Here is a 26,564-nt window from a genome sequence, read left to right as displayed (position 1 = left end):
CGCATGCCTTTCTGGCGATTTAATGCCTTAGGATTGTTTATTATGTTGAGTGACTCTAGCCATAGGCGGTGGCGAAAGTGTCGTGAGTGGTCCACTATCTCAAAGTCGCGTTTGGGGGTCAAGATCGTGGTTGGTGGCCCAAAAATGTTCTGCGACCGCGGACTTGTCAGTTTCGGCAAGCCGGATTGCTCTGTCGTGTTCCGTGAGGCGATCCTGGAGACGCCTTGATGTCTCCCCTATGTAGCAACTGTTACAGTCTCTGCAGGTGATACGATACACCACATTGCTGCGTAAGACAGGTGTGACAGGGGTCTTCACGTTGGAGACAAGTGACCGTAGGTTCCTGCAGGGCAATTGCACACATTTGATGTTGTAGCTTCTAAGGACCTTCGAGATGCGTCCTGACACTCCTGGATAATACGGAATGTAGGCGGACGATATACCGACCTGCTTCGGAGGTCTTGGGTTGGATGTGAGTTCTTCTGCCTGCAACAGGCATCTGCTTAGTACATGGGGTGGATAACCGCATTTGGTTAGGTCCGTCTTCACACGGGAGATCTCGTTACGCCTAATTGTGTCGTTGCTGGAATGGCTCCAAGCCCTGGAGAATAGGGTGCGGGCAGTGCTATTGAGATGGCTTGGTGCGTGGCCGGACCTGTAGTTGGTGAATTGACCGCACCACATGGGTTTGCGGTATACTGAGGTCTCTAGATGTGGGCCTACGCGGTGTACCAGGACGTCTAGAAACGGGAGCGAACCGTTCACCTCTGATTCTATGGTAAACTTGATGACATTAGACAGGGAGTTGAGATATTCCAGCAGTGCAGTTTCAGAACCCCGTGGTATTATGGTAAAGATATCGTCAACGTATCTACACCATGTTGTAATAGGTGTAGGTGGGTTCTGGTGTATCTGCTCCTCTAGGTCTTCCATGATGATGTTAGCTACTACGGAACTGACAGGGGCACCCATAGCAGTGCCATGTACTTGTTTGTAGAGTGAGTCTTCAAAGGAGAAGACGCTGCTTGATAAGCATAGGTTGAGGGCGGTACAGATGTCATCAGTGGATAGTGATGTCCTGGATTGGAGACTTAAGTCGTTCTCGAGGAGCCTTCTGGCGCAGCGCACGGCCTGTTGGACGGGAACTGAAGTGAATAAAGAGACCACGTCAAATGCGCGTAGGCCCACATCTAGAGACCTCAGTATACCGCAAACCCATGTGGTGCGGTCAATTCATCAACTACAGGTCCGGCCACGCACCAAGCCATCTCAATAGCACTGCCCGCACCCTATTCTCCAGGGCTTGGAGCCATTCCAGCAACGACACAATTAGGCGTAACGAGATCTCCCGTGTGAAGACGGACCTAACCAAATGCGGTTATCCACCCCATGTACTAAGCAGATGCCTGTTGCAGGCAGAAGAACTCACATCCAACCCAAGACCTCCGAAGCAGGTCGGTATATCGTCCGCCTACATTCCGTATTATCCAGGAGTGTCAGGACGCATCTCGAAGGTCCTTAGAAGCTACAACATCAAATGTGTGCAATTGCCCTGCAGGAACCTACGGTCACTTGTCTCCAACGTGAAGACCCCTGTCACACCTGTCTTACGCAGCAATGTGGTGTATCGTATCACCTGCAGAGACTGTAACAGTTGCTACATAGGGGAGACATCAAGGCGTCTCCAGGATCGCCTCACGGAACACGACAGAGCAATCCGGCTTGCCGAAACTGACAAGTCCGCGGTCGCAGAACATTTTTGGGCCACCAACCACGATCTTGACCCCAAACGCGACTTTGAGATAGTGGACCACTCACGACACTTTCGCCACCGCCTATGGCTAGAGTCACTCAACATAATAAACAATCCTAAGGCATTAAATCGCCAGAAAGGCATGCGTCTACATCCCATCCTGGAAACTACCGTTTTATTGCTGGATGATCAGTGGCGTAGAAGCAGCACACGTCCGTGCAACAACAATGACGCATGATTAACGTGCCACTTTGCTCGTTGTATTGTATTCAAAAATTTGTATTAACTTGTCAGTTGACAAAGGGACACGCGTCCCGAAAGCTACTGGTTTTATCTTATTATATTTATTATAATTTGTTTTGCTAATAAACTGGGTAATAACTATAACTATATATGTATTCATTCACTATGGACCCCAGTACTCCAGGCCCATTTGTTACCATCATAATTTGTTTTTTTTTTTTTTTTTGGTAGATTTGCCTCTTTTGCCGGCGAAAAACCAGAGTTTCCGGGGATGGGGGCCGCCTTACCATCTCCGCCTGAGACCGACTAACTCAGCCACGAAATAAAAAAAGCCCATTAAAGTTCCTCGCGTCATCGAGGGGATTCGAACTTGGGCCTTCTCCACCCGATGTGGGGAGGAAGGTGACGATATATTGTGCTACCCGCGCAGACCCACCTCTGTGACAGGGAATAACATTACCGAAGCTGTATAAACCATATGCAGTTTTGAACATTACCGTATTTTTGGTACATAGGGATTCATATATTCTCGCCATGAACTCTCTACAATTTTGAATAATTCTACTACGAAATATTAAAAGACATTTGTGGAATTATCTCGGCCCAAAAATCGTTTTATAAAATATCTCGTGATGAATTATTAAAGAAATAATTTCTCCCCAATTTTCACATAAGCACAAAGAACTGTAATAATAAAATTTAATATGTGAAATTTTTGAATAAATAGTACAATTAAAAAAAATTGCATACTATAAATGTATTCATAAAACTTAATGTTTTAATATCACAAAATATGCATCATTATATTTAACTTATGTTAAAATTGGTAAAACTGAATATACCAAAGCCGTACAAAAATTACACCACTATATTTATCAGTAAGTAAATATTATTAATTAGGATAGTACAGCCAAGGAATGCTCTTTATGTAAGTTGGAATTAAGACAACGGAATCCCATTAAGTTCATACCTGTTTTTGTGCAGGGGTGAAGAGATCGTGAGTTGGTGCTTCCAGTCCCTCTTGTACTGTCTGACGAGCACCGCTGTCCACATTCACTGGTTCGGTGGCCCCTGGACGAAGATGTCGTGTGTAAATTTTTTTCGCTTGGACTCTCATCTAAGTTAGAAAAGAAAGGGAGATAACATTTCCTGTGATTAAAAATAAACTCTACCGGATGTCAAGTCTTATTCCTATGCAGGTATTGAATTTCAATTAATACTACGAGATTTTAAGTGGTACTTGCTTTTATGTTTCCTTTTTTTTTTTTGCAGACATTGTTAATAATAAAAAAAATTTGTCGATTTTTCCTTTTATTATGAACAACAATAAAAATTAATGCTTTCAGGAATAACAGAACAAGCTTGTAGTTGAAAACAAAATTTTAACAAATTATCAGTGTTATGCCGATTGGAATTGTAGAAGTTTCAATATTCTTACAATTTCAATCTTCCAAATCTCTGATAGCAAATTAAAAACTATGCTGCCCAACATAATCGTGTTTCCTTCGAACACTGTAAATCTTTGAAATCTAGGAACTCATCTTGACACTACAGAGAAAAGATACTTACTGAAACCTAATGCGGCTGTTGTTGTTGTAATTGGGTTTTAGGAGCATCAGCATATACGGCCACAATGCTCCGTATATACTGTCTGTAAATTGCGTGTGTTCTGTGGTCGATTTTCTGTTTGCTGGACGAAACAACCCGACTTTCCTGGCGAAAAAACTGTGCTACCTCGCCTGACACCTACTAACTCAGCCACGTCGTGAAAAAGGCCCATAAAAATTCCTCACGTCATTGAAGAGACTCTCGTCATGCTTTTCATAATCCTGTGTGGGGGGTGGAATTTAAGCTGTTAACTTATTGTATCTTCTCTTTTGTATTATATTAATTTATATTTATTTTATTATATATATTTTTTTTTTATCCCCTTTTTTTTTTGTTTAACCCCTCCCACTTTAACACCTGACTTGATTGATCTCAGAAAATCCCAGACTCAAGGGGACCTCAATTATATTAGGTATTCTTACACTGGACTGGCTGAGTTTCGGAATGACAGACACACACACACATGAATGTAGAATATAACATTGTTTATTGACATATCATATATAAGAAAACTTGCAATAACATTTAACGGAATACAGTATTTAGTTGGAGACTTGTTATCTTACTAACGTTTAAATGTGTATATATCGTGATATCAAATAAATCATTTCACCAACGATTATCCATTTCTAATACATATTCTTATATATTATAACATTGTGTCTCTTCATGTTCTACATAGGCTTCGATGGGTCATGGTATTCACCTCAAGCAATCCCTCTCTCTCTACTCCTAAACAGTCCGTATAAATGAACTACCAACCATCAGCCAATGAGCTGGCTAACAAAGTCATCAAGAGTTCGTTTTCAAAAATTGTAAGGAAAATACATTTATTCAATCAAACATTTCCTTATAGCCAGGTTAACAGTCAACATTAATCAACCAAATTAAATCGTACCCTTCCAATCAATTAATTCCACAACTCCTTAATAGCCTACCTGTTTAATCAAATCATACTCCAATCAGATATATTCACCTTAAATCAACATTAACAATAATTCCAAATTCAACTTTTAACTTTACACTAGTTAGGAAACCTTTACCCAATCGCTAACAATTCTTAATTACTTAATAGGTCATTTCGTTCTATCAAACATTAATACAGAACTTCACTTCCAATTATATACTACTTACACCTTAATTACATTACTCTTATGCCACCCTCTAGTCTGATTATCTTTCTTTATGTATTACATTAGTACAGTACACTTATATATATATTTATCACTTAGACATCCTTCCATAACTATATAGCATTCTCCTATAGTCCTGCCCTTACTAATTTAGGTTCATTTATTCTCAGAAAACTTCCTAACACTTGCGTGATTTTCTGGGCTTTTCTCCTTGCCCGGTTTACGTTCCTGTCTGTCTTAGGCGTGGACTGGAATGCAGAAGGTCGTCCATCCGGGGATCACGGTAATCTTTCTGATGTTTCCCTACCGGGTACTGCGCGGCTGGATTTAATTCAGGATCCTATATTCTTTCCTAGCCTGCATTTTTTTCCGTGGACTGAGGTGCTTTCCGAGTAGGCCAGTCGCTCGACAGCTCATTTGATTAAACTTTACCTCTAGAATTCTCAGAGTGTGTTCCTCCTTTCTCCCTCCATACTGCTTCAATATCTACAAGTGAACATTCCTTCCTACTCTAGTCTTACCTAGAGTTCTTATCACAATTCTCCCGCTACTACTTCCATCTGCCCCAGGACTGCATCCACCACCCAAACTAGATCACGACTCTTTCCGAATCACCCCAAAACTCAACTCCTCGAATCTGCCCAGTATCAATCTTTTTTTCAGACCCTTCTCTCCGTTCTCTCAAAAATCCCTCCGCTTTCTTCCTGGCCAATCGTTGACTTCCACATCCTTTCCTTCGTGATTCTTATTCGTCTCCTTTCATTTTCGTGGGCGTGTTTTTTTCATCCTTTATGTCCGAACTTCCGTTGGACTAGAAATTACGAGATCATTCTAGAAGGTAAAACGTAAGTTCCGGTCAACTAAGAAAGTTTCAGGCCTTCTTTGTGACCTCACAATCACATCCATTACTACGTCGCCCACACCTGCTAGTAGTCGCACCGTGAAATTTTTAAGAGGGCCACTCCCGCACTCAGTGCCCTTTCTATAGAGTATATGCTCCTGTCTTAAGTGGAATTTGTTTCGGTCTATTACTTTTACTGACTCGCTTAAGGAATCCTTTACAACCGAGATATAACTAACTGGGAGTGTCTGGAATAACCTTCAAATTCCAGTGTTTCCTAACCCATGATATTTGAGCTGAAAACTAACTACTTACACTACAATTAATTCTCCCAATATTTAACAAAATTTTATTAAATTATTGTAAGGATGGGTCCTTACACCTGTGGTCTGTATTTACTCCCACTCTCAATACCTTTGCTTCCAGAAACTCACACCACACAGAGTCTACTCTTCCAGGCATAATTTCTGACTCAGCAAAAGCTCTTTTCACGCTCAGGCTGCTGATAAGAAGCATGACCCCACCACCCCCTTCTATCTTTCCTAATTACATTATACATACCATAGTGCAACCACTCATTCCCAATTTCCGGGTGGCATCACGTTTCCGTTAGCCATGTTTATGTCAACATTAAAGTAAAAGTAAAGTGCAGCCATTATCAACCCACTGCAGGGTGGAAGCCTCCTCAACAATTCATGCCGAGGGAAATGGACCATAATCTGCCACGCTGGTCCAGTGCGGGTTGGCAGATCGACCGTATTCAGCAGTCAGGGGCTTGAACCCCGGTCTACTCAGAGAGCGTGTGCTACTGCACTCCCGCTCCTGCCCACTCGGCTACGGAGGCCGTATGTCAACATTAGTTTTCCCTAACCAGGAGGTTTCGAATTCACCCTTTTTATTGACCATACTTCTGACAATACTGTAGACACAGTTAAGATTAAGTATTCTTCTGTAGTTTACTATCCTGATATCCCACTTGAAGTTATTTCGTCTTGTTTCCTCTAGCATTATCTTCCCGCTTATTTTAAACGTTTCCACCCTCAAAGCATCTTGCGAACATCGGCTGTTGCGGCAGCAAACAAGAATTCTTGATGTGTGCGAGCATTGCTCTCACCCATATCATCAGATAAACGCGTGTAAATTTTTCATAATCCTGTGGTCTGTATTTACTCCCACTCTCAATGTACCTTTGCTTCCAGCAACTCATTGTTACCTTAAGGTTGTGGTGGCCTCAGTGATATTGGCAAAAACCCTTGCATCAATCACCTTTGTTCAAATGAATACTGTTTCTAGAAAATACAACAGACTCCTTTCTACCTACAAGTGCGGCCCACGCTGATAGCCTTAAGCTCCCTAAAGCCCTGCGACCACTTTATTAGGTCCACCGACCATTTCATGAAATAGAGCACTTCAGTAACAGTATCATGGGTTCGTACCATGTGGCATAAAGCAGGTAGGGGCAGATACGTAAGGACACTGCTATATGTATACAGTTCTTTGCGAAAGATTTAAAGGAATATGAGTGAACCTACTGTGGTGGTGATGGACCACACAGCATATTGTTATCAGTTGGCCAACACCACTTTAGGTATTACAGATGTGTCATAGAAAACAGTGATTAATAGTCGTAATAAATTAATTTCATTTCTGTTATTAATTTCAAATATAAAATTAAAAATACGAATAGAGAAATAAATTAACATAATGTTAATTTGTATACATATAGCAGTGTATACATAAACTGTATACATATAGCAGTATCCGGAAGCAAGATTACATAGCAAAAAAAAAAAAAAATAAATAAATAATAATAATAATAATAATAAAATAAAAAAAAAATACTACCTACTTCACCTGTACATTCCCTTTAACAATTTGGCTAATCCTTTCTTAACTTTATTTCTGCTTACGAAATTCCTACCAAGATTGTTGCCTAGAATGTGATCTGTACAAGAAAATTACCTACGTAAATCATGTAATAAAATTGTTCTAGTCGTCTTTAGCATATTAAGTAGGGTGTATTAGAGTAAATCTCACATTAAGGACCACTGTTTACTTTTTAATTCAATTATTTTCTACCCTTTTCTTAAAAGTTTACAGCATCGATATTATTACACTGCACCGTAAACTGTAAAGAAAGTGGTAAGCATGTGTAGAGTACTCCCGGTCACGAAACTAAAACTTACAGTAATAGCAGTGTGCTACTGCAGCAGGATCTAGGAAAGTTGGGCAAATGGGCTGAGAAGTGGCAACTGAAGTTCATCATTGACAAAAGCAAAATACTGCATATGGGTAGAAGTAACCACAGAGGAAAGTACCAACTGTGTGGTACTACACGTAGGTTGGTAGAAAATGAAAAAGACTTGGGCGTGATTGTGCAGTCGGATATGAAGTTTTCTGAGCAATGCAGACAGGGTGCCAGAGCAGGTCATGAGGTATTATCAATGATATACAGGAATTTTGCTAGTAGTGAAAAGGAGGTGATTATCCCTTTGTATAAGGAAATGGTCAGGCAACACCTTGAGTACTGTATACAGGTCTGGAGGCCTCGTTTTAGGAAGGATGTAGAGTTGTTTGAGCGAGTAGAGAGAAAGGCAACAAGATTGGCGAGGGGAACGAAGGACTCCTCTTACCAAGAAAGGTTTAAGTTCTGCAAATTGCAGCGTCTGGAGACTAGGCACCTGCGAGGTGATCTGATTGAGCTGTATAAGGCTTTGAATGAGTTGAGCAGGCTCAGTTCTGATGGGATTCCTCCTCTTGCTCACATTATGAACCTTAGGGGGCATAAATTCAAATTGAGAAAAGACAGTTGTGGAATAGATGTGCGGATAGAATTGATTGTTGGACTAACTTCCACCTTTCGTTGTGGAAAAGTTGATAGTTTAAATGAATTCAAGGAGGAACTGGACAAACGTTTAGAGGGAATGTACGGTATGTGTGAAATGTTTTTTTTTTTTTTTTTTTTTTGGCTGATGCTACGATAAGCTGGCTTTCTTGCATCACATGCCTCTACTACTACTAGTAGTAGTCATAAGTGACTACGTAACATCGTTGTTAGTGTTGCTATTTATATATGAGGCCTGACGTAGCTCAGTGGTCAGGAGCGAGAGTACATAGCACGCGTTCCTTGAGTGGACCGGGGTTCAAGCCCGTGGCTACTAAATACAATAAATATTTGTATTTACGATTTATTGTAAACTCTACTGACTTGGTTGTAGTGCCGGAGTATAAACAGACATTTAATTAATTAAATACAGGGTGCCTATAAATTATTCACCTGATTATGAAACTCGATTAAAATTTTATTGTAAAACGGTTTGTTGCACTTAAAGAATTTCTTATCACACAACTGCACTTCAATAAACTTCCACACTCTTGTAGCACGTAGAATACCAAGACGGTAGCCGATTTCATTCAATCCGGCGATTTACCTCTGTGACGTTGTTGACTTTTTTGCATACGTCTTGTCCTTTGCGTTGCCCCATACGAAGATATTCATAGGCGTGCTATTCGAGGAACGAGGAGGCCACGGAATGGCACTATCTCGGTCCATCCAACGGTTAGGAAATTTTTTATTGTGGAACTCGAGTACGTGCAAGGTCTAGTGTGGTGGTGCCCCATCTTTCTGATAGAACACGTGGCTGCATGTCTTCCAGCTAAAGCGCAGCATACAATTCGAGCATATCTAGGTAATTTGAGGAGTTCACATTCCTCTCGTTGTCGTCTGTCGTGAGGCTTAATTTCCTGGAGCATTTGCATTTGATAAGTATAAAGTTTTTTCAGTCTCTTGAGTATTACCCTGTGCAATGTTGCTGGGGTTATTGCAGCTGCAGACTTTCCCGGATTTCACAGAACTTCGGGTAAACACTTCCTTAATTTCCGAAACTTTATCCGTAAATACACTAGACATACCTGCTCTTTTCTGGTGCAGCACATTTCCTGTTTCTTGAAACTTTCAACCATCGCCTCATTGATCGTTTTTGTAGGTGGATCTTTCTGAAATTCCCTTTGAAAACGTCTTTTTACGGTCACTGGAAATTTGGTATTCCACAGAAACACCTCGCAGTTGCTACATTGTCACCATTTTAATGCTGTCATGTCATAATGCTTGCTAGGATCAGGACTGCCAACTGCACGAGAAAAAACTCATCGAGTTGCTTTGATAATTGCAGCAAACAATTTTAAGATAACTATTACAATAAAAGTTTAATTGAGTAACACCCTGTGTGTGTGCAAGACTCTTTCTTTCTTGTCGCCATTTTAATACTACTGCAAATTTGTTCTTCTGTAAACGGTGCCTCAGTATGGAAGCGCATTTGCTATGAGATATACAGGTAGGAAGGTTTACTTTCAGTAAACACACCGTTATTTAAAATTGGACCTGGAAATTAGACAATTTTTTATTATTTGAATTATCGAGTTATACTCCGAAATGTACGGGTATATAATGTCTCATTAGATTATGAATTTGATGTCTGTTTTGTACTCGGCGTATAAGTCAATCTATAGTTTTAGAGATAATTTTTGGATCTTCGACTTTTGAAGATCCAAAACTTCCAGTTGGTATGGTCTAAAAATTATTTCAAAAACCATATAATCGCCGAACTCCCCACACCGGCTGGAAAAGACCTGAGTTCGAATTCCGTCAATGACGCGAGAAATTTTTATGATCATTTTTCCACAACGTTAGTTAGTCGGTCTCAGGCGATGGTAGCATGGTTTTTTCTCCCGGAAACTCGGCTTTTTCGTCCAGCAAAACACCAAATAGACCTTGGAACACTATTTAGAGATAAATATTATATACGGCGCAATATGGCCTAAGTTGCTGATGTGCCTAAAACCCTACAACAGCCAACCAATCTGCAGTAATCATCCTTTAATGATAACACACCACGTTGGTCCCTTCTTCCAACTTTTAATTCCTAATGTCCTCAAAATTTGACAAGTAATAAGACGGATAATGGTGTCAACCAACTATAATATCGATTAGTTATCTGCCGATCAACTGTCACTACTGATCTTCGTCTTTGAATGTGTCATATTTTTGTTCCCTCCATTATCGATTCTACAATAGAGAAGTCTACAATTTCAGTAGCGCCCTCTACGAAATTCAGCCAACCGTGGATTTGCACGTCGTAGAAGTCATTGCACAGGAACAGTAATAAAAATCTTGACCTCGCCGGTAACTGCTAAATGACCTTGAATTTGACACCTGGTTGATGCTGGCCTACCACCCCGTGTATTATAGATGTGCTTCAAAGTTTTTTTATTAGCGGTCTATCGGTAATAAATTGTATACTCTTGACAAGTGAGTCTGTTTTCGCATCGATAATTAATTATAAGGCTTAATAAGCACTAATTATAAGTTAACAGCCGGTTTTTCATTGACATAAAGAATAAAACAGGCACCAAGTTAATTAACAACTCTGTAATTAAGAACTATATAAAAGTATCGGTGACTACTTACTTCTTGCTTGTCTTTTAACTGGCGATACCGTTCACATGCAGTCCAAAACACAATGTTTTCATCACTAAATTCTCGTTTCAGAAAAGCCTAAAAACAGAAATACAAAAAAAAATAAATAATAAATATGTTTCGATATATTGAAAATAAGAAAATGGAAGAAAGATGCAAAAGAAGAATTAATCGTTTCGAGGTGGAGGGGGGTGTATTTTCTTGAGAATTAGGGATGTATATCCCCGAGATATCTCTAGCTTCGGCTCTGTGTGATTGAATATTTTTTCCGTCTTTCTTTAAGGTGGGGGCATATTCTCCCTCTGCCCACCCCTGAATACGCCCCTACACCTACCCAATAGGACTACCCCTTTTTTTCTTCAGATAATCAGAGTCTTGGACACAACAACATTTTGAAAGCGTGTCACAGGAATGCTGGTCTATGTTGACGCCACCGGGATTCGTCAGACCGAGACAGCGATATTATAATTGTACACTGTAACTGTACCTTCTTATGTTTGTTGACAGAAGTGGAACCTGGTTCATTCATCAGCTGCAATATCCCATCCTTGACAAGGTCTGATGAGTTGCGTGTTCTTAAATGCTCCCTTGATTACCGCTGTTGTACTAGGTTGTCACTCGACTGACTAGCTTTTCTGTTACCCTGCACAAGTCTTGTCAGCATCCGTTAGCCTCTAGCACCAATGAACTGTTTCCGACCACAAGATCGCCGTTGGCTGCATGTTATTTGATTATTTTTATATACCATCTCAGTGTATTGAGATTGGTACTTGTTTCATATCCACTTAAATCTTTTGTCTTGCCCGTTTTCGCACTGAATTGCACATATACAGAAGAATTCCTTCGTCTTTGCTTACTTGCTTTATATCTCATGGCATGATCATGTGATGATGTTACTGAAGGAGTAATCCATTTCATGAAAAGGGTAGGCATACATACTTAATAAATCGTCCTCTCAATGTATGTAATATAATATACTTATACTAACACATGCTAGAATTTAGAGATAATCAAGTAAAGGGTTCTTGTTTAGAAATCGAAGTGTTGTCGAGGACGTTGATGATGGAGCAGAGGATTGTGTTTTTAGCTGAAATAAGAAAAGTTCGGGTTTTAAACGGATTCAAGGATTTATTGATGTATATTCGGATAGCTGGCATTGAGCAAGATTCGTAAAACTGGTTATAGTTATTGTTGGGTTTTAGGGGCATTGGCATCTAAGGCCATGTTGCTCCGTGTATATTGTCTGTAAATTGCGTGTGTTCTGAGGTCGATTTTCTGTTTGATGGACGGAAAACCCGAGTTTCCGGGAGAAAAATCTATGCTATTCTCGCCTGAAACTCAACGTTAAATTCCTCCCGTCATTGACGGGATTCGAACTCTGGTCTTTTTCTCCCGGTGTGGGGAGGACGGCAAACCTACCAACTGTGCTACCCACGAGGCGTCAAACTGGAAAATGGACTGTAGTATATCACCATCAGCGGAACGATGGGAAATTTTTACGATTAATGGAAGACAGTCATTGAGGCAAAAAAGTGTGGATGAAAGAACTGAACACAACCTCGATATGTTTCAGCATTAGTTGAAAAGTTAGAAGAGAGAGAGTCATTTATTATCACACATGGTTGCCAAATAGGAAACTGGCGCCCTCGTGAGTATAATCACTGCCTCATAGGTATAATCACGAATTTTTATGGGTCTTTTTCACAACGTGGCTGAGTTAGTCGGTATCAGGCTGTGGTAGCATGGTTTTTCGTCCAGAAAAGAGCAAATCGATCACAGAACAGACGCAGTTTATAAACATATTATGTACGATGCAATATGGCCTAAGTCGCTGATGTGCCTAAACCCCTTCATAGTAACCAAGAGGAAACTGGCCATCCAACTAGAAAATGGCCTTAGGATCATAGCGGATTTAGAATGCTTCGGGGACTCCCTAGCAGAAACACTTTTTGGCTTTCATATAGTATAAAAATACACAATTTTATATACAGGAGTGGACAAAATAACGAAAACGCCTACGATAAAAATTACAAGTTTGCACTAATATGGTGTTGGGCTACCCTTTTCTTTTAAAACAGCTTGTATTCTAGGTGGAATAGATTTAAATAAATCTTGTACTGTCTTAATAGGAATATTGGATCATTCTTCATGGAGGAACGTTTCAAACTCCTTGAGTGATGAAAGTGGAGGAAATCTCACTGTTCTCTCCAAATATGCTCACAGTGACTCAATGACGTATAAGTCTAGTGATTTGCAGGCGATGAAGATGCTTAGCCTCAGTTTCATGCTCCTCAAACCAAATTTGGACACATATGGCTGTGTGCGTATTGGAGCATTATCATTTTGAAATATGGCATAGTTTATGCGAAACAATGTTTGCATCATGGAATTAAATTGGTCAATCAGAGTATCAAGATAATTAGTGACAGTAATTCACCCGTTGTGCGTGGTGTTAGGACCTAAAGAATATCAAATTATTGGTGCCCAAACCACTGTTGATCCTTCTGCATGTTTGACGGTTGGCACATGACAGTCAAAATTATGCGCTTTCTTTGGCATTCATCAAATGTAAACTCTCCCTGATGTTGGGAAAAAGTGTGATCAATGATTCATGTAAAATTTTGCGCTCCTTACACCATTGCATCCTCTTGCTAGCGTTACCATCCGTAACGAGTGGCTTGGCAATAGCGGCTCTGCCATAAATTTCAGCTCTATGAAGTTCTCGCTGAATTGTTTTGCTAGAAACAGGATTGCAGAAGCTCACGTTAAGTTCTGCAGTTATTTTTGACTCAGTAGTTTTTATTATTTCGGGCTACAATCCTTTTCAGTGTCCGGCAGTCTCTTTCAATCAGCTTCGATTTTCTGCCACAAAATTCGTCCTATAAGAGTTTGTTTTTTCCTTACTTGGTGAATGCAGATATCACCTTGGATACAGTTTCTCTGGAGGTAAACAGAAATTATCTAATAAAATTTTAAAGGTAGGAATATTCCTTCTCGAGATTACTGTATACTATTAATTTAGTACGAAAATTTCAATAAAGTAGGTCTGTTTTGTAAGATAGACGTTGTTATCTAAAAGACATTCTTCAAATACGAGATTCCAAGAATATTAAGATGTGGTGAAAATCAAATGCATTCACTTGAAAACAAGATCACAGCTTTGCTTCAATAATCAATTCGGTTCTGGATACGTAAACTCTCTCTGATATTCTACTAAACTATTGTAGCATTATGCACATACGTTGTTTGGTTTCATGATAAATTAGTTTACTGTGAGCAATGTCTTGAACATACATAATCCCAATGGAATGTCAACTAGACGTGAATGAACCCAACTTGGTGAATTGTGTGAACAAAGGCGAATAATATCACCTGTTAGCCTAGCTACGGATACCACGTATCTCTAGGTATCAGTTGCTGATGGCAGTTTGTATTATATGCTGCATTCAGTTATGCGGATCAAAGGGAAGCCTTGCATATGTTAATTTTCCAAAATTAGACGTATCTCTTAAGTTCTAAACTTATTAGATGGGTTATATTTTATGCATATTTGCATAATCTGTGATTGAGCAATTATGAAAATAAATGTACAGTTTATGCAAAATTATAACACACTTAGAAAACAGTATATTCTGATACTCTGTATATTGTAGGAAAAGACATGGATTTATAATAAGCAGTACGGCGGATGAGTTGAGGGTGAAGAAGTTTGTAGGAACTTATTAATATTTGACTTGAATATCTGTAGATCGCATTTTCTAATTATACATAGGAGGATGATTTTACCAGAAAACAGATAGAAGGAATAAAGTTGATGTTTGGAGTTGAACTGCGAATGGATACTGACTAGCGAACAAACAGGGACATATGAGAGAATATCTCCCCCCCCCCCCAATACATTAGTTATTGGATTAAAAAAATAAAAGGAAAGTAGTCTTATTTTCAAAATTGTTCCATATTAACACTCCTCATTTACTATTCCGATTTTTAAACATCGGCATAAGGGAAATACCAACCCGTATCAGAAGTTTTAGGCTCATTTAAGGGCGCTTGCTCAAATGTGGGTACGTTATTCAACTGCTCTCTGAAATAAAGAAATGTGTTGTTGTTTTGGATAAGTTTTATAATCTAGCTGACTAATGATTCTGGTCCTCCCCTTCCTTGAAGAGGGGCGGTGTCTTACTGGCTATGGATATCCGGGTAATTGCGGTTGGATTTCCTGTTAATGTAAAATCTTTCAAGAAAAAAAAAAAAAAAGAATAGGTGAAAAGGGTGTCTAAATTCATTATCAATTTTTAAGTAGTAGCAACAAAAATACACAGTTACATGTTATCATACAGCATTTAAATTAAATGTTTTTAAATAAAATATTTATCATAAACGAATAGTAACACTATTCCTAAGTGGATAGGTTGTCGTTTCATAACTTTTGGCAGCATAGTGCGTTGTGATATTGCAAAAGTTTATATTACATGTTTTTATCCTCCAATATTAAATAAAAGGGAAGAAGGATAGGTAGCCTTTGAGATATACTGAGTACATTCTTCCTGTTCTTCCTATAAAAAATAGAGAAAGAGTTGTTGCTATTTCATGTGTTACGTTCTTCCAGTTTTTTAACCACTGAAATTATATTTAGAAGTGTTTATTTAGCGATGAATATTGTCGACTTCACCTCATTCTATTTATTCAATTATATGCCCTCAATATTTTATCTATGGTTGCTGTTATTTAACCGCGTCGTGCCTTGCTGATGACTCCTAGTGTCTGCTTTTCCTTGAAGCTTCAATTTCCCGTTTACTGTGAATTAAACGAGATAGAGGTAAAGAGCACTGAGAAGAACCAAGCAGTGCACACGCAGGAAAATAACTGCCTGTGGAATATCTTTCAGCTACCTTTTAATATTATCGCTTTTGTTTTATTCATTGTTAAATTAAAAGATTTATTAATTTTTAAACAATTTCTAAAAAAAAAAACCTGAAAGTTTACAGTAATTCTTGAACTGGAAAAATAGGAACTTCTATACGTATTTAATTCTTGAAACTAACAAAATGATAAAATTTTAGTTTAATTGTTGAAACAGCAAAAAAGAAAAATTTTATACAGTAATTGTTGAACAACAGTGACAAAAAGATAAAACTAGTTTAATTGTTGAAACTCACAAAAAGTTAAACATTATTTTATTCAATAAAACTGACAAAAAAGATAAAATTAGTTTGTGTTTAAATTGGCAGGGGGATAAAATTAGTTTAATCGTTGAAATTGACAAACTGATAAAAAGTACTTTAATTGTTGAAACCGATAATAAGATAAAATTAGTTTTTAATTGTTGAAATTGGCAAAAGGATAAAAAAACAGTTTAATTGTTGAGCAACAATGACAAAAAGATAAAAATAGTTTAATTGTTGAAACTCACAAAAAAGATAAACATTTAATTGTTGAAACTGACAAAAAAAAATAAAATTTACATTGAAAATGGCAAGAGGATAAGATTAGTTTAATTGTTGAAATGACAAAAGGATGAAAATATTTTAATTGTTGAAACTGACAAAAGAGAAAAAATTGTTTATAATATAGTTGGGAAAGAATTACGTGGTTTCTATCCATACGGTAAACTTTATACTATATATAAATTTTACAGTAAAATAGTTTAGTTGTTGAAACTGACAAAAATATAAAACTAGTTTAATTGTTGAAACTCGCAAAAAGATTAAATTTTTAACTGTTGATACTAATGGGATAAAATATTAACTCTTGAAATTCATGACAATGAAACATTTTTAATTATTGAAATTAATGACAATCAAATATTTTTTTAATTGTTGAAATTAACAAGAATAAAAGTGATATTAGTCGATTTATTGAGTGATCTGTTATATGATTCCAGGAATGAATCAGCTAAACTTAATAAGACTGCTCTTAGAAGTTCACAAATGTTTACTATAGGTAACTATTTCTCGGTGCTTAAGTCAAGAACATTTGTAAACAAATTATTTAGGCCGAGAACTTTTCCCCGTCAAGTGTTTACCATATTATCGCTACCGCCGTAGAAAATATGAGAATTTAGTAGAAAATTGGTCCTTTTTATATTTCATGGCCATGTTAGCAATGTTTTTGTTTCAGGGCTTACGTCATAACTTGTGTGCGTTGTAGCTTGTAGCTTTTCACGGTGTCTCTCAGCACCATCCATCCGTATACCATCATTCATCAATCTGTTGAGTTCATCAGGTAATCGAAACCGCGTAAGGAGCGAAAATGAAACGCGATCATCCAGCAGCAAGGTGACAGAACGTTGCTCAGGAGGTCACAAGGTCAACTGATGACGTAAGAGGGCAGTTTATGAACGAATACAGCACTTATCTTTGGGACAGTAGAAGAGAGAGAGAACAAGGAATTACTGAAGCAGTTCTGCGTAGAAGCCAGTTGTGTAATGGTGCTCGATTAAAAATAAACAGACTTGTAGACTGAAGGGTAGAAATTAACGAAAGAGATTGAACTGAAGACACAGTGAAAGAAGTAAAAATAAAAAATAAAAAAACAGAAATAAATGAAAGAGAAAAATTATAGACAGAATATAATTTAGGGTAGGAGAAAATTAATAGAAAGAGAGACGAGGAGCGAAAACAGACAAACAAAAATAAATAAAAAGGAAAGAGAAAGGTGAAGAGAAGGAGCAAAAAAGCGAGTAAGCTAGAACGATTAAGAAAGAAAGAAAGAAAAATAAGGAGAAAGAGAGAAAAACAGAGGGGGAGAGAGAGAGAAATACAGAGATATTGAGACAGAAAAATAACAAAGAAGCGAGAAAAGTGGCGAGGAGAGAAAACAAAACATTTTAAAATAGAAATTAAGATAGAGAGAGAAAGAGGCAAGAGAGAGAGGGAGAGAAGCAAATAGAGATAAAGAAAAAGAGAAGCAAACAGAGAGACAGAGAGAGAGAGAGAGAGAGAGAGAGAGAGAGAGAGAGAGAGAGAGAGAGAGAGAGGAAACAAATAGAGAGGGAGAGGATCGAAAAAAGAAATAGAAAGACATTAAGAAATCGAAAAAAATATAAAAAGAGAGAGAATGAAGGGAAGAAACAAATGGGTGTGCATAAGAGAAAGATTAAGAAAAACATATAAAAATAGAGAGAGAAAAAGAAACAGAGCGAGAGAGCAAGAGGGAAACACAAAGAGAGTGGAAGAAACAGATAGAGAGAGTTATTTTTTGGAGCATTAGCAACTAAGGCCATATTGCTCTGGGAATATGCAGTGGTCATTCCCTGACCTTTCTGCATCCTCCGTATTTAGTGGTGACGGGCTCGAACCCCGGCTTAATCAAGAAGCGTGTGCTACGCACTACTGCTCCTTCCCACCTGGCTATGGAGGCGCCCGAAGAGAGAAAGAGAGAAAGAAAAGAAAAGAATAGCAAGATAGATTAAGAAATGGAAAAAAATATAAAAGGGGAGAGAGAGAGAGAGACAGAGAGAGACAGAGAGAGGAGGGGAGAGAGAATGAAGGGAAGAAGAGAAAAACGGGTGTGCATAGGAGAAGGATTAAGAAAGAAAAACATAGCAAAATACAGAGAGAGACAAAAAGGAAGAAGGAAACAAAGAGAGAGGGAGAGAGTAGAAGAAAGAAACAGAGAGAGAATAACAAACTAAGGAAAATAGAGAGAGAGAGAGAGAGACTAACAATGTGAAAAAAATAGAAAAGCAGAAAGAAAGAAAGAAAGAAAGAGAGAGTTACTGAATACTTACTGTAAATGCAGCCAGACCGGAGGGATCTTGCAGAAGGACTTCGAAGCTGGTCGCCCAGTTAATCACACCAGTCGAACTCTTTCGGCGAGAGTTCCTCCCATAGTGGCTAATTACCATCATGGTCACTTTCACTTAGCTCCCCATAGGGCGTTCTCTATAGATACAAACAAAAGATAAATCATCACCCAACTGTGTTCAATGTTCCAAAGTCTCAATTCGACATTAGTTATGAATCCCGATAAATGACTGTTAATAATTACCGTTAGCCAGAAACGTTTATGATTCATTAAAGTTATATATACAGTCAGCCAGCCAATAAGAGAAAGTGAATGACCTAGACATGAACCGAACATTATCATTTCCTCCGTCAGATGGCGCAGTTATTTGGAACCTCGTTTAAAGGGAAATGCACTGCCAAATTAAAAATATATCAATAGATCGTTGTATGTGCGTGTGTATTTGCATAACTCATTATCATACCTATATTAGCGTAGCCGTAGATAATTGCAGGTATACCCCAGAGGGCTGTTTGAAAAGTTTTCTCTCTGCTAGACAACATTTACCAGAGATGTCTCGCCCCTCTTGTTAATTGTGCAACACACAGGGATGTGAGGGGGGGAGTAAGCATCGTGTCTACAGCTGACACCACGAGGACAATGGGTCGTTAAATCACTAATAATGATCGAATAATTATGTTCAAGTACAATCCAACGCTCTCTTGTCCTTGAGACGACTCCCATTCTTTGTGAGGATCATGCATTTCCGATGAGTTCCTTGTAACACTGCTGGCATGCTACATTAAAGACGCCCATCGATCTGTAGCCCAGCACGTATACTTTCCCCACAGTGAATTAATATTAACCCCGATCCCTATTATGTGTCATTACAATTCTGGTGCAGTCACGATCACTGTTAGCCAATAACTCTCCTTTCTCCCCCCCCCCCCCGCTCAGTTGCTCTCCAAACATTCCCAAATTAACATTTCATGTATTTAATCCATTACCAACTGTACTCTCCCACGGTACAGTTAGTATTTATTTCCTATTTTGTTTTTTATTATTTTTATTCTGGTTAATTTTAATTTTATTATATTAAAAGGAAGCTCACAGTAATTTCTTTTATAATTTCGCTACACTTATTGTATTTAATCTGTAAAGAGCTTAATCGTTCGTTCAATAAAAATTCTTCATGGTGGACATCAAATCAGGCTTCTACAGTTGGTTTAGATCATCATTATCTTTAAAGTGAGTGCCATGAAGATCAGACTTGAGGTTTCTGAAAAAAATAATAGCCATTTGGAGCCAGAACTGGCATGCAGGGAGTGGTTTAATTATTTAAATGCACATTGATGAATTTTATCCTGTGCAATCCGGGCTTTATATCCGGGTGCATCGTCATAGAGAAACAAAACCCGATGGCCCAACTGTCCTTTTCTTTTTCCCCGCCTCGAATTTCAGCTTTTAACTTTGACATATGGCTGACATAATATTCTCCAGTTGTGGTTTTAGGTGCGGGGTAATCAACTAACAACAATCCTTTTGTGTTCCAGAAAGCTGAAGTTAACACTTTTACAGCTGATGATTGGATTTGAAACTTATTTTTCGGGTGTTGGAAATCCGTTGTACTTCCACTTCATGCTTTCTAATTTAGATTGAGCATCACGAAAATGTGTCCTCGTGGGTAGCACAATTGATAGAATCCTCCCACACCGGATAGAAAAGACTTGAGTTCCAGTCCCTAACATGAGGAATTTTTATGGGCCTTTTTCATAATGTGGCCGAGTTAGTCAGTCTCGGGCGAAGATAGTATGGGTTTTTTTTTTCTCCCGGAAACTCGTGTTTTTCATCCAGTAAACAGAAAATCAACCACAGAACACATGCAATTTACAGACTATATACGGAACAATATGGTCTTAGTCGCTGATGCTCCTAAAATCATAATACAACAACAACAACAACAACAACATAAAAATGTAGCCAACTTTCATAACCAAGTCACCAAACGGGATAAAAATCTATCTGGATTAGCAAAAATTAATTTTAAATTATGTTTTGATGATTCCATTCTCTGATGTTTGTCGTGAATGCAAAGATTTCTGAGAACCCATCTGGGTTAAACTTTGGACATTCCCAGATGCTCATATATTATTATTAAAATGCTTCCATGAGAAAGATTAAGTACTTTTTTAACTTCAGACACTTTAATTCTTCTGTTTTCTTAAATTGTTTCTTCAACTATTGCAATTATTTTAGATTTGATTGCTTCAGATGGCCAATCTGACCTTGGATTATCCTAAACTAACTCCCGTCCTCTTGAACTCTATCGACCATCTTGCAATATTAGCATAACTGGGTGAAACTTCTCCAAACATTCATTCTTTCAAGTATTTCCGCCCTTGGTCAAAAATCTGATTACTGAACGATGCTCAATTTGCTGGATATTTATTCTTCTTCCACCTACTAACGTAAAAAAAAAAATAATAATAAATAACAAATTTCAGAAACTGCATAGGACATTGACATAAAATTTTTTCACGTAATTTTGTAAGACGTTATAGCTACCCTGTTCTTAGAACCTTTTGACCACCCCTCTAATGACGAATAATTGTTTTAAACATATGGGAATGTTAATCATTCATTTTATATTAATTCAAATTCAAATATTAGTTTTTTTTAAAAAAATTAATATTTCAACTTACTGAATTAAACATTATCCGGTGGCCTATAAGCAGACATTCTAGACAGCGGGAACGCCTTCAAATATCTTGTTAAAGACCCCCATCAGTAGCGCCCTCCAACATGTACTGCTGTTAGGAATGCGCATGTTTATTTATACCCACACATTCTCATACCTTTGTATGTATCTGTGGTGTAAAGTCAAAGATATAGGTCATTAACCCCCCAACGAGCATAATTGTGTGAAAACGTATTACACGACTTGTGCGTTCATTTTTTAACGCTACTGTTTTTGAACGTCATCTTGTGTGCAAAGGATTAACTTGAAAGATTACTGAGCATCTTTTTTTTTTTTAATGCTTGCTTTTACCATATTATAACTATTTTCCACAACTAATGACATTAAAGATCACTAAAAATATATATAAAAAAAACGACTTTCTATACCTGTGACGTCACAGTTCATTGCAACTGTCAATAAATGCAACTGCAACTTGTTTACTTTTGCGTAAACCGAAATAGACAATAGTTGCCACTCACTTTTGGCACCATGCCAAGTTTTTTTAAGTTAGAAAGTTGATATTAACGACTTTGTATACCTGTGACGTCACAGATCATTGCAACTGTCAATAAATGCAACTGCAACTTTGTTTAATTTTGCGTAAACCCAAATAGACAATTTACAAAGTTGCCACTCACTTTTGGCACCACGCCAAGTTAGAAAGTTGATATTTACACAATATGATTTGTTTTCTATATTTTCGTTATTTTAATTAATGTAAACGTTCATTTGTCGCGAATAAAAGTTTTTATTTATCATTCAAGGTTACTTACCGAACTCTGCTCTTCCGAAACTCATCTTTGATCTGCCTCTAACAATCTATTGGTGATCATCGCTTCCTAAAGCATGACTGACAACACTTTCTTCATCCGAAAACTGAGCCAAACTATTCAACAAGCTTGTCCTCTGTTCACGTGCCACAGTGCGGTAAACTGCTCGACACCGGAGTCCCAGAGGAAGTGTGTGCTGACGTTTCCGGCTTACAGAATCAGACCGTAACGGAAGAGCCTCTCTGACGTCACCAAGTGCCTGGAAGACTGTCCAGATGAAGGGAGGGAGAACAGAGACGCGGTAGCTTTGGGAGTTTTGCAATTAAGGAGATTGGCCTCACCAATTCAGCATGAATGGACTTCGTTAACTGAGAGGAAATATACAGTATCCATAGAGGACTGCACAGATGTGCGACACCTAGGCAGGGAGAAAGGGAAATAATAGAGTGGAGAGAGAGAGAGAGAGAGAGAGAGAGAGAGAGAGAGAGAGAGAGAGAGAGAGAGGGAGAAAAAAGACCGAATATAATAGTATCAGCTCCGTTAAAAATATTAACTGAAAGAGGATGAAAAAATAGAGAACAAAAGAAAGAGATGTAAGAGAAAATGAAATAGAAATGTATGGATAACGGATAAAGATCCAAACTTAAAATGGAAGAAAAACTAGAGAGTGAGAGAAGGGGAAATAGGGAGAAAGAAAGTTAATAACGATTAATATTATTACGTAGGATGGACCATATGTCCCTTTATGGAGAAAAGATGTAGCTTATGGAGAAGTAAATTACTGAAAACAGTTTGAACAATTCGTTTAAATATTACAAATAACGTTGTGTAAATGTAATATTAATATTGAAAAAGCAATGTGAGCATAGAATTGACTCCAAAATTTAAATTTTGAAAATTATTTCTCGGTAAACTGATTGTGTGCCCCCTATATTTTAGGTATGAAAGGTGCAAAGGAGAAACATGAAGGAGAGAAAGATAGAAAGATTTTGGAAGAATGTAAGAGAGAGAGAGAGAGAGAGAGAGAGAGAGGAGAATATAACAGAGCAAGATTGCTGAGAGAAAGATGAAAGAAATTTACTCCCATAATTTATCAAAAAAAAAAATGAAATGAAAAAAAGAAAGAGAGAGAATCAGATTTCAGTATGAAGACAACAGTTTGAGAGAGAGAGAGAGAGAGAGAGAGAGAGAGACGATAAGGAGAACAGAGAAAAAGAGAGGGACAGGCAAGTATCAATATGAAGACGGACAGGCAAGTATCAATATGAAGACGGACAGACAACGAGTAAGAAAGAAGAGTGCGAGAGAGAAGCTAGTGTCATTATGAAGATAGACACACTGAGATCGAAAAAAAATACAAGTATAGAGAGAAAGAAACAAGGGACAGAAAAGACTGACGGATAGAGAGAGAGAGACAGCAGACAGACAAAGGAAAATAGACAAACCTAAAATGTGTGAACTGAGAGAGAAGACCGACAGAAACAGAAAGACAGAGAGAAAGACAAGTAAAGATGGACAACCAGACAGAGAGAGAGAGAGAGAGAGAGAGAGAGAGAGAAAATACCGACATAAAGAGACAGCTAGACAGAGAAACAGAAGTGAAGATGGACAAACAAAACAGAGTAGAAGAATGTGATTGGGAGACAGAAAGATATGGATAGAGAGAAACAGACAAGTGCAAACGGACAGACTGACAGAGAGACATAGTGAGAAAGGGAGAGAGGAAAGATAAAGAGAAAGACGAAAGAAAGAACCAGACAGAGGAAGAGACAAGTGACGACGGACAACGGACAGACAGAAAAACACAAAGAATGTGAATGACAGAGAGAGGAAGAAAAGAAAATAATGCGAATGATAGAGAGAGGAAGGAAGAAAAGAAAAGAATGTGAATCATTGTGAGAGAGTGTGAAATAGAGAAAGAAACAGAGAGACAGAGAGAGAGAGAAAGGGAGAGAGAGACCAACAAATAGACAGAGAGAGAGACAGATAGATAGATAGAGAGAGATAATAGGCAGAAATAAATAGATAAACAGAGAGAGAGAGAGAAAAGAACGACGGAAAGAAACGGTGAAGAGGGGCAGATAGAAAAAGACAATAATAATGTGAGTGATTGAGAGAGAGACAGACAGAGAGTGAGAGAGCAACAGATGTCAGTATGCTGATAGACAGAAATACAGATAGAGAGAATTGTCAATGTGAAGAGACAAAGAAAGATAAAGACAGATATAGAGACGCAAAGAAAAAAAGAAACAGACAGGTAGACAGAAAAAGACAGACAGACATACAGAGAGAGAGAGAGAGAGAGAGTGAGTAAGCCAGACATAGAGACAGTGGGTGGAGAACAGAAACGAAAAGGAAAATGCAAACAAAATTGAATTGCACTGTTGTGTTTTTTGAAGTTTAGCAAACTTGAAATTCTTAGTTGTTAAAATTCACCCGAAGTTTCTCAAGTGTCATTTCTTAAAATAAATCACATCTGCCAGGTATGAGTTCAGTGGCCATTATGCCACATATCGATATCGGATTCTTCAACCATCAACGCAGGAACAGTAATTCGAAGGATCTGATGGAATAATGTGATCGCCAACAGACAGCAAAAGATTGTACTCATTTTTTATTTTCAGGCTTTTGGCAGTGTATAACAAACACTGAGCCATGGGCGACCATAAATCAAGGTCATATAATGGCAAGGTCATTGGTGCATGAACCCCGCGAGGTGAAATATTTAGTGTGTGTGTGTGTGTGTGTGTGTGTGTGTGTGCCTGCGTGCGTAGGCTTCGAGAGATGGAATAGGCGAGGAGTACATAGGGATCGAGATACCCCTCAGCAACTTGTTTCTGCCTCTCGCGGATGACAACTCCCACCGTACCCACCCAGTTACGTCACCAGGCGTCCTTATAGCTCGCGTGCTTCTGATAGAGAGTACCAAACGCACGTGGGAGAGGTTTAAGTTCCCTCCGAAGGCGCCACTCGTCATTGAATAATTAACAGGGTGGACTGGTGGAAAGGCCGAAAGAAACGTCAAGCGAGCATTAAGAAGGAGAAACCGCAATTATACGAATTTCAAGTAATTATGCTTTGTCTACAATGATTAAGTGTTGACGCCGCCTTGGATTTTTGAGATGATCCTATCTGACTTAGCCCTACAGGAATTTATGCGCGAATGGTAATTGCATGATTCATGCGTTTCTACGGATTTATAATTATTTATACGATCATTTGTAAGGAGGATATCCTCTTGGGTAACACGGTTGTATCGCCGTCCTACCCACACACAGGGTGAAAAAGACCAGAGTTCGAATCCGGGAGAAAGTTTCCTGGGCCTTTTTTCACAACGTGGCTAAGTTAGTGTCTCGGGAGAGGGTAGCATGGTTTTTGCTCCCGGAAACTCGGGTTTTTCGTCCAGCAAAACAAAAAAAGTTTTTTGCATGTTATCTTCTCTTTACAGTATCTACCCAAAAACCAAATGTCATCCTACCATCTTGTTCCAAGAGAGCCACCCATGTAGGGCTTTTGTTTAAGCCGATAAAACCAAATCTACAGTATATCTGAGGGGACTCCAGGACATCCTGACTTGAGTGTATTTTTATTTTAATCTGCCATCTTGAAACTAGAAGACCACCACTCAGATTGTAAACTCCACTCTCGTTTAGAACTCTTATGTACAATTCGATAAAAACCAATTGACACGATATGGATGGTGTCCTAGAATGTTCTGACAGGAGGATAAAGTCCAATGGGAATTAGACTTTATGTCCAATGGGCTTTTGCTTGAAGATGGCAATATCTGAATGGCATAGTTTTCTATAATGAGGAAGGTTGAAGCAGGAAAATTACTTTCAGGATAAAGAGTAGGAATTAGTAACATTCTACGCTGCTTTTTTGTCATGTCTTATGCTTGACATTGGTAATCTTGATGCGTAACAAATAATTCACTATAAGACCATCTGATAACAGAACGCAGCGCAGTGTACTTGGCATTGAATAGAGCTAGCAGGAGCAGATAGGCTTAGAATCTTAATCCCCTTTACATAGTTGATCCATGGAGATCAGAGCGATGTAAAGTCTGAACCATCCAGTAAGAACCGGCACAAGTTCTCTTTCCTGTTATTATAAAGTTTGACCATGGACGGATGTTTTAGATATTTCTTCAGATATTGCTCCTAAAAGCGCAAAGACAGAAGACGTGCTGCCAAGATAATTACGATACAAATCTGATTCTAAATAGTATTTGTATAATTCAAAAATGAATAATAGAACAGTAGAATCCTC

The 26,564-nt window shown here is 38.3% G+C and overlaps 1 protein-coding gene across 2 annotated transcripts in view; it reads right to left on the bottom strand.

The window, feature by feature from the left end:
• The window catches only part of LOC150077911 (regulator of G protein signaling loco-like), a 56,935-nt gene that overhangs the window by 15,568 nt on the left and 14,803 nt on the right, over positions 1-26,564 (bottom strand). The window contains exons 1-4 of one of the 2 annotated variants that reach the window (XM_090384825.1): positions 22,296-22,484; positions 18,787-18,940; positions 11,046-11,132; positions 2,967-3,113 (exon numbers count right to left, since the gene is read on the bottom strand). In XM_090384825.1, coding sequence (XP_090240951.1) covers positions 2,967-3,113; positions 11,046-11,132; positions 18,787-18,906 — 354 coding nt within the window. In that variant the 5' untranslated portion in view covers positions 18,907-18,940; positions 22,296-22,484. Of the gene's footprint in view, positions 1-2,966; positions 3,114-11,045; positions 11,133-18,786; positions 18,941-22,295; positions 22,485-26,564 lie in introns of those variants that run through there. The other variant, XM_090384826.1, reaches the window with a different exon arrangement.

This window comes from Mastigoproctus giganteus, chromosome 11, assembly GCF_048544385.1.
Source record: "Mastigoproctus giganteus isolate SK-2022 chromosome 11, ASM4854438v1, whole genome shotgun sequence".
Lineage (NCBI taxonomy): Eukaryota > Metazoa > Arthropoda > Arachnida > Uropygi > Thelyphonidae > Mastigoproctus > Mastigoproctus giganteus.
The sequence above is the reverse complement of the archived record's forward strand: the minus strand, read 5'-3'. Positions and strand labels throughout refer to the sequence as shown.